This window comes from Lipotes vexillifer, unplaced genomic scaffold (assembly GCF_000442215.2).
Source record: "Lipotes vexillifer unplaced genomic scaffold, Lipotes_vexillifer_v1.1 scaffold539, whole genome shotgun sequence".
NCBI lineage: Eukaryota > Metazoa > Chordata > Mammalia > Artiodactyla > Lipotidae > Lipotes > Lipotes vexillifer.
Genome location: NW_006789542.1, coordinates 920,902 through 930,068, shown reverse-complemented (window position 1 = coordinate 930,068; position 9,167 = coordinate 920,902). Strand labels below are relative to the sequence as shown.

The 9,167-nt window shown below is 49.7% G+C and overlaps 1 protein-coding gene across 1 annotated transcript in view; it reads left to right on the top strand.

Annotated features, from left to right (window-relative positions):
- ITGA9 (integrin subunit alpha 9) overlaps positions 1–9,167 on the top strand; it is a 371,922-nt gene that overhangs the window by 82,241 nt on the left and 280,514 nt on the right. Inside the window, exon 15 of the mRNA XM_007462694.1 lies at positions 5,029–5,189. Within this exon, the coding sequence (XP_007462756.1) occupies positions 5,029–5,189 (161 nt within the window). The remainder of the gene's footprint in view (positions 1–5,028; positions 5,190–9,167) is intronic.

Genomic DNA, 9,167 nt, shown 5'->3' with positions numbered 1-9,167 from the left:
CTCCCGTTGCAGAGCACAGGCTCCGGACATGCAGGCTTAGCGGCCATGGCTCACGGGCCTAGCCGCTCCGCGGCATGTGGGATCTTCCCGGACCGGGGCACAAACCCGTGTCCCCTGCATCAGCAGGCGGACTGTCAACCACTGTGCCACCAGGGAAGCCCGAGCAGCAGCTTCTTAAATCCGTCACAGGGAGTCACTGAAACTCCTGTTGGCTCATTCAATCAACAGATAGTTATTAGGTTCTGAAAGGTGCCAGACTCTGTGCCCAGCATTGGGCACAGAGCATGCAACAGGCCAGTCAAGGTCCTTACCCCCATGGAATGTGTGTGGCCAGCCCTGTGCTCCGTCCTGGGGTGCGGACACCGTGCCCAACTCAACCCCCAGAACACATTTATAACGGATTTCATCAAGCCATTTAAAACAAGAGTTTGCCTCATCTCAAGTCTTATTAATCTTCATTCTTGGCCTGGGGAGCAGCGTGTGGCTCCTGGGAGCCTCCTGGCTGCCATAAGCAAGGCAGGTGAAGGCCATTCCTGAGAGGCCTCTGCCCCTTACCCGCGGGCTGGGCCTGTACCTACTTGCCGGCCAGGCTGAAACCTAAATGCACTTGTCAGTCCTTGGAGGCTGAGACTCAAGCTGGCAATCCTGGACTCTCCCCGGAGCACTAAATAGAAACCAAGCAGGGCTGAGCCCTAAGTGGTTGTGTTCTGTGCTCTGACCCAGCTCCCTCATGTTGCCGTGGCTCTCGTATAGCCTGGCGAAGCTGTGAGTGAGCAGGGGGCCTGCCCTACCCCTGGACAAGCAGTAGAGCCCAGGTCCTGATAAATGGCACCAAGGTCATGCAAGCCAGTGGCAGAAATAAGTCTGACACCAGCAAGCTTTCCCCAGACCCTTCCTCTGGTCCTAGGGGTGTGTTTCTACTCCAGAGAGCATTTGCACACAGAGAACATTCCCTGAGCTGCTTCTGGTCTCTCGAGAAGCATGGAGATGGGATAATGAGGCAAATCCATGTTCTATGAGGAGGGGGGGAACCTATTCTAATTACCACCTCATTCCTTTGGGGGAGGGCAAGAAAAGTTATGTAAGTGGAAATAGCCTTTTTTCCCCTCTCCTGGAAAACTCCGAGGGAAGCTCAGAGTAAGTCGAAGGAGGATTTATTAGTAGAATTTCACAGCTGAAATCATGTTCTGATGGAGAATGGGAATGAATCAAAACTCTCTGGGAGCGACCAGAGCCGTGCTGATGCAAGACAGCTGGCTCGATGCTGGCCTGAGCCGGTGTGGGGGGCCCTGGGGAACCAGCTGGGGGGCAGGGAAAGGAGGAGGCTGGAAGCATGACTCTGGGCTGATCAGCTTTTCCATCAAGATGACATCATTCGACATGGCAGGGACACAAGCTGCCAGAAGGAGAGCTGAGGATGTGAAGTGCGCTGTTGGAGCAGGCCCTAATCAGAACCAGCACCTCCCCGGCCCCGGCGGACTGGGCTGGGGGCGGCCGCTAGCAACTCCACCAGCCTGTTGCTCCCACGGGGTGGGCTGCCGAGCCAAGGGGCTGTCAGGCTGCTTCTCCGGCATCTCGTCTGCTTCTTAGGCGGGGCTCCCTTTTAGATGCACTTGGGGTAGGAGCTGATCAAAACTGTTAGCAGTGAGCTCAGGGATTTAGGGTGGTCCACACTTCTTGCCACTCCGGCAGCTACCTCCTCACTCAGGCTGGGTTTCCCATCATGGGTCTCTGGTTTTGTTCTAGAAGAGAGATTTTGCTAAGGTGCTGACTTCTTTTTGTGTAACTTAAAATGCCAAAATAAATTTTAAATCAAGGAGAAGCACTGAGTAGGCAGTTCAAAAGGGGAAATGTTTCCAAAATGATTGCACTTGGTGAATTGGGTAATTTGGTCTGTCTGGTTGTATGCTTTCTTGTTTTAGAAATATCTGGTAGGTGAGCGTGTTGGCATGTGTACACTCTGCCCATAGCAGAGCAGCGGTTGTGGTCCTCAGCTTGGCGTTAGTAACTCAGCTGTTTCTCCCCCTCCCTTGAGTTGCAAGAAGAATCTATTGGGCCAACAATTCTGCAGCGAGATGGGGTTTTGGAGAACTAAGCTTGATGTTTGTTTGTAAAGTATCTGCACAGTTCTTGGCACATATGGAGGGTCAGATTCATTCTGTTTTCTGGACTTGCCCCATTTTAATGCAGATTTTTGCAGAAGCAGAGCCTGTATCAAGGATTTGAGTGCACATTGTTGATTCAGGAGGGGATCCCAGGAAACATCAGTAGGAAAGCAGGACCATGAGATAGGAAGGGAAGGCAGCTGTATTAGGGTTCACCAGAGAAACAGAACCAAGAGGGTGTGTGTATATGGATATTATAGCTCAGAGGCAGTCTGGAAGCAGCACTTCTTCTTTTCTGGGGGGGATCTTGGTCTTTACATTTTAAGGCACTCAACTGATTGGGCGAGGCCCACCTGCATTCTGGAGGGTAATCTGCTTTATTCAAAGTCTACTGATTTAAATGTCAATCCCATCTAAAAAATACCTTCATCGTAACATCCTGATGGGTGTTTGACCAAATATCTGGATACCATGGCTTAGTCAAGTTGACTAGAAACCATCACAGCAGCTGGAGAGAGGGTGTGTTATTAAACAAGTTACCACTGTAACAGGGCGGCGGGAGCAGAATCCTGCTGGGGAAGTCTGGGAGCCAGTGTGGAACACACCTCACGGTTACCCCACCCAAAGGACCAGGGAGCTGGGGTCATGCTTCCCTGAGCGCTGCCCCAGGGGCTTTAGTCCTTGGTGCTCCTGGCCTGCCATGCCCATGGGTGGGTGCCATGCCCACCAAAGCCCTCGGGAAAGGGAATGCAGGTGCCGGCAGTTGGAAGTTGGGCTGGACAGCAGGGAAATGGTAAAAGCCAAGAGGATGTGGGTGGGGCCCTGATGCTATCTGCTCTGTCTTCCTGTGTTCATTTCCACCCAGGCTTTCTCTGGGCTCAGCCATTCATTGCTGACGAGATGGTTCAAACCCTCTGTTCTCTCCTTGGTCACCCTTCATGCCCACCCAGGAGAGGGCAGCTGTAGCTCTCTCACCTGGGAGGACGGCCAGGTGGGGGGCTGTAGCGGGGACCCCACTCAGCAGCCGCTGCCACCACATTGGTTACCCCAATGTGAGTTTTTTGTCTGATAATATAAAAAATGCACCAAGAACCAGTATGGTAGGAATAGCCCAACACTGGAGATGAGCAGAGTTCCAGATTCCGCTCTCTGGCCTGCAGTAAGTCTTGTTCCCTCTTGCGCCATCAGTTCCTCATCTGAAAAATGAGGGTCTTGATGTAGATGGTCCCTAGGCTTGCCCAAAAGGTTAGACATTCTACGAGTCTACCCCATTTCCTGCACTGTCCCCATCAGAGCAGGCATGTAAATCTTGTACAGGTTCCCATGTTTTCTCTGTTGAAGTACTTTCCCGTGCACTTTCTTCTCTTCCCAAAAATATCTCCTGGGATCATCCAGGTTGCAGGTACCTCCTGGTGAACTAGCCTTGCCTTGGAAATCAGCTGTTTGCTGAAATAAACAAGCTGGGGCAAACCTGCCCTTGCTGACCAGGGATCTGCCAGCTTGGCCTGGCAAGGTCCCTGAGATGGCAGAGGCCCAGGAAAACCATTAAATGCATCAAAAATATACCCTGTGGCAGCTACAGAATGCCAATGCAGGTCACTTTCCTCCTTCGTACCTCCCCCAGTGGCTGATCCCTTTGATGTTATTAAAAGCCAGAGCCATCCGCATGGCCCCAGCTTCACATACTTAAATGCCAGGAGGCATTAGGCTGATTTTTTTTTGGTGCAAGAGCCCAGCTTCTAGGAGGCTGGTGTGTGGAGCGAGGGCAGGGGCTGGATCATCCGCTTTCCCACTGCTCAGCAGTCTCATCTCGTCATTTTAGGGACAGAAGCTCCTTTTCTCTCACTTTAAAAATACCACGTTCCCCTGAATCCACAAAGCAACTAAAAGATAGTGATATGTAAAAAAGTGTTATGGAGGGGCTGACCTCTGAAACAGGGTTCTGTGGGACAGAAAAGCAATGAAATGGGTCTGTTAATACCAAAGCCATATTTACCTAATAAAACACATTGTCCCATACTGACTGACAGACTCTGAAATAATAGAGGCGAAACCCTTTGGGTTTATTTATCCAATGTGTGTTCTCTATCGTGACCATTTTTTAAAGTCCCACATTGTGTCACAGTAGGTTCTGCCATCTGGCATTACACCTTGAGGCACAAGGTGATGAGGTTTCCTTTTTGGGAATGCACCCCAGTACAGACCCCACAGTGGTCATGGTTTTGTTGAACCGATAGGCACCATAAAACTGGTCACTGTATGGCGGCCTAGGAATGAAGTCAGCTTCAGCCACCCCTGTCTTTCCCTGAGTGAAATCTCCATGAGGGCAGGAGTTTGCCCTCGTTGTTCTTTGATGTGTCTCCCATGCCTGCACAGTGCCCAGCTCAGTGGACCACGGATGGCTACGGTCCAGTAGATATAGCAGTTATAGAGCCCGACGCAACAGCTGTGCAACGAGTCAGAATTATTGGGTGACTCCTCCCTCGTGTGGGGTATATGTCCTGTTTCTTTATAGGAGTCAGTATTCCATGCAGCCTTGGTGGTTTCAGCAGCTTCTTGTAGTACACCTTGTAATTGTCCTGCCTTTCAGGACACTAATTGTTTTGGGTACAGCTAACCATTGATGTGTATATTGGTGGCTCAGATGATAACTCATGAGGTTTAAATTGTGGGGAGCTGTGAAGTGTGATGCCCAGAGCATCCCCAGGAAGACAGGGCTGTCCTGGTGTCTCTGGATTCTGGGGGTGCCTGGCTGTATGTTTCTCTCTGAGATGGTGTTGATCGGGGCTGCCTGCCATCAGTCCTCTGTGCAGCAGGGGGCTAGGTATTGTCTGAAGGGTGCTTGTGATCCTCTGAGGGGGTCTGGAGGGGGCCTTGTCACTGTGTCTATCCTCGCTGATGTTTTGACCTTATTCATTGGCAGGCCTGAATTACGTTCTGACGGCTGATATGGACAAAAAAGAAAAGAGCCAGTTGCCCAGGGTCTACTTTGTGTTGCTGGGAGAGTCCGTGGGTCAGGTCTCAGAGAAGCTGCAGCTGGTCCATTTGGAGGCGACGTGTCATCATTACGTGGCCCATGTGAAGGTCAGTTCTTTTTATCCTCAAACTTTGATCTCTACAGATGTTCATTTGGAACTGGTGGACACTTTTATTGTGCATTACATATGCTCTGACTTTCAAAATTTTATTTTACAAGGAGGAGAACATTCGTTTCTTCTTTTAAAGTTGGAGCTGGGCAGCTCTTTATTGATCTTACTGTGCTGGTCTTAGCCTCTGAGGGGGGTGATGGTGGGCCAGGAGACCAGCAGTGCTCTCTGGCCTTGCCTTGTTCTTTTGGGATGTTTTTTGTCCTCTCCCCTCTGTGATGCTTAGTAGTCTTCTCAGAGGAGAGACACAGAAGCACATGGCTCTGAGTCAGCAGTGTGCCTGATACCTTTCTCGGTGATTCACTACATATTAGCTCATAGTCAAGGTTAAGGTGTTTTACAACTGGTTTGATTGTTCTCTCTTGATTACTTCCTGTTTATTTTAGGAGTGCATTTTATGGTCCCTTTCCCCCTCAATTAAATAAACTTTCAAAATGTTTTTCTTCTACTGAAATTATTTGTTAAATACACTTTGTTGCTAATTCAGGAGGCCAGGCTTCAATTAGTTACAGAGAGGCCCCTGTGTAGGCAGGTCCTGTCAGGTTGGGAGTCTGGTGCCCATTGCTGCAGGAACAGCCAGCCACTGACCCCCAGGCAGAGACAGCAAAGGAGGTGGAAGGACCCCCATGACCCAAGCCACATGATGGGTAAGGTGAATGTGGGTTTTGGAGTCACACAGACCCGGTTTGTGTCCACTTGGATGAGAATTTTGACTTCTCTGTGTCAGTTTCTGCATCTCTAAAATAGTTACCTTAAAAGGTGGTTGTAGAATTAAACATTACATGATGGATATACTTAAAGGACCTTGCACGGAGTCTGCCACACAGCAGGCACTCAGCATTATTATTCGGTTGGACCATATGTAATTGCCAGTATTCTAACATTCTTGACTTAACAAAAATGATTACATGTAGTTCAACCATTATTAATAACCAGTGGCTTTTTGGATGATAGCAAAAATAGACTACGGATTGGAGATGAAGTGTCCTTCTATTATTATGTCGTTAGTGCCAGAGCAGGAGAATAACAGCTGCTTCTGCATGCTTCTGGGTTGTAGATAGAGAAATGCCCCACACATCCATGGCACTTTGGCCCAGAGCCTGAGTCCATGCCCCTGAGATGCTTTTCAGTGGGGCTGGGCTCTGTCTCCTGCCAGGACGCATGCAGGGGCCTGCCCAGACCAGCTGCCCTCAGGCCTGGGCAGTGAAGGCCATTTATAAAGCAATTCATGCTCCTGTTAAGCCAACAAGCCACCCACCTCTCTGGGTCTTAGATGATGTTGGCTCATGAGTACCCTTGGGGGTATGAGGCCGTCATGTCAAACACTGCCAGGCCTTCAAGTGCCTGCAGTTGGTGTCTCCACACTTCCTGGAGGTGGGGCATCTCCCCTTGGGTTTCTTTTCTCTTTTTTAAAAAAATTAATTTATTTTAATTTTGGCTGTGTTGTGTCTTTGTTGCTGTGTGTGGGCTTTCTCTGGTTGCGGCGAGCGGGGGCTACTCTTCGTTGCGGTGCGTGGGCTTCTCTTGTTGCAGAGCACGGGCTGTAGGAACACGGGCTTCAGTAGTTGTAGCATGAGGGCTCAGTAGTTGTGGCTCTCGAGCTCTAGAGTGCAGGCTCAGTAGTTGTGGCGCACGGGCTTAGTTGCTCCGTGGCATGTGGGATCTTCCCAGACCAGGACTTGAACCCGTGTCCCCTGCATTGGCAGGTGGATTCTTAACCATTGTGCCACCAGGAAAGCCCTTCCCTTGGGTTTCTTTATGCTGGTCTCTTCCACAAATACTTTCCTTCTGGGCTCTTGCGACTTCTTGCTTTGACTGAGAGGTTACCCATTCCCACGTAGCTACGAGGGGTCTTGGCTGCGAGATAGGGCCACACAGAGCCTGCAGGGCTTTGCAAAGTACACTCAGAAAAGAGCAATAATGAGGTGCAGGCTGGAGGCAGGGCTGTTTCTGTGGTGGCTTCTGAGGATTAACTGGGGAAGAGCAGAGCTGCCCCAGGCTATTGGTCCTGCAATGTCCTAATATCTAGGGTTGCCAGACTTAGCAAATAAAAATATTAGACTTCCAGTTAAAACTGAATTTTCAGGTAAACAACAAATCAATTTTTTTTTAATATAAGTATGTCCTAAATAGTACATTTACTTATCCTAAAAGAAAGAATTTTTTAAAAAATTATTTGTCGTTTATCTGAAATTCACATTTAGCTGGGCATCCAGTTGGAAGGGTCACCCTGACCGATATCCTTCCATCCCACAAGCAGCACTTCTCCCATCAATCAAAACACTGCTGACAAGGAGAAACATTGGATGGGGGTCAGAAGAATTTGGAGGATGAAGGCAGGGCTCAGGAGCACAGATCAAGCACACACCTTTATGGGATTATTTGGGTCATTTTAAGGAAGAGCAAGAGAGCAGGGCTTCAGCAGGGCTTCTTGGACCTAGAAAAATTTGGATATAGTTATTGCTTGGCCATTTTCTCATGCAAGGAGACCGGGGTGGTGGGATCCATCAGGAAGTCACAAGCCTCTGATGCCTTTATGGTTCAGGAGACGCTCAAGGTGGAGGATAATTTATAGCCATGTGGGAAGTTTTTTTCTACCAGGCATTGTCTGTGTCATAGCAGAGGACCCTGGGGACTGGCAGAGGGAGCCAGTGAAGGTGAATGCTAATGGGCCGGTTGGTTGTTTGCGATGTGGTCCAGCTGGCTTGGCCTGTGGTTTCTCCAGTTGTGGGAAAACAGCTGTGAAGGCAGTGACCCTTCTGTGGCCAAGGCAGGCAGCAATGCTGGGGGCAGGGAGTGGCAGCCTGGTCACCTCCTGGAGTGGGGCCGGGGGCTGGGAGCTGTTCATCAGGGTGGCAGGGCGTGAGAGCACAGCGCAACCTTCTCGACGGGGCTGGCGCTGGGCTTTATAGACAGTGAAGGAAGAGAGAGAAAAGTGTTCTCACTTATCACACACCATATGGCATGCAGGCAGGGAGGCAAGCGCTAGGCGCTGGGTGTGTTTTGTTTAGGCTATCTTTAGGTATTTTTTTCCTTTTTTTCTTTAAGCCCATTCCAATCTTTTTTTCCCTTCTTCCTTTTTCCCCAAAGTTTTCATTCCATATATGGCAATAAGTATCTATCATAGAAAACTGCTCTGGCTGACACCTGCCTTCCAGGCTGGCTGCGTTGTCCCATTTTGTTCCTTTCACAGCCCTGGTGGGGCCTCCGTTGTGTACCTAATTTTATGATACACTGCATCCTCCTGGGGGTGTGGGTCCACTCTCAAGGCCTCACTTGGTCAGCAGAGCTGAGGCAGTTTTTGCTGCTTCCTTGGCCTCTCTCCCTCAGAGTCTACAAGCCCCAGTTTGGGGGATGGGCCCCCTTCTACTAGTGAAGCAGCCTAGAAACTTCTGTGGGTCCCCACGGTCACAGGTGAAAGCCCACACACCTCCCCTCAGCCTCAGGGCTCTCCACAACTTGGCCTCAGTTTACCTGTCCAGCCGCATTTCTGCATCACATCACACGTGCCCTGGGCTCTTGTCAAGGTGGACTGACCCCTTTACCCCTGGAATGTGTCCCTTGTGCTTCCCAGTCTTAGTTCTTGTGCTCACCCAGCACCTCTGGCACTTGAGTCACCAGAGGCCCAGGTTTTGTCATATCCGTGTACAACCACGTATCACCTGCATGGTTTTTGCATTTTTTGGTCTCAAACGTGCACCACCTGCGGTATTTTATTTCCTATTTTTTCTTTCAATCGTACTTTTGCCTGAAAATAATTTATAGCAGAAACTTTGTACACTCCTGTAAGTGGAACACCAATTATTGCCTGCCAAAAGAGAAGGTAACTGTAAACAAAAATACATTGAAGACACAACAGTGTTGTTGAACTCTAACTGGGCTTCATTTTTTGCTGAAGTCCCTGAAGAAGCGGCCC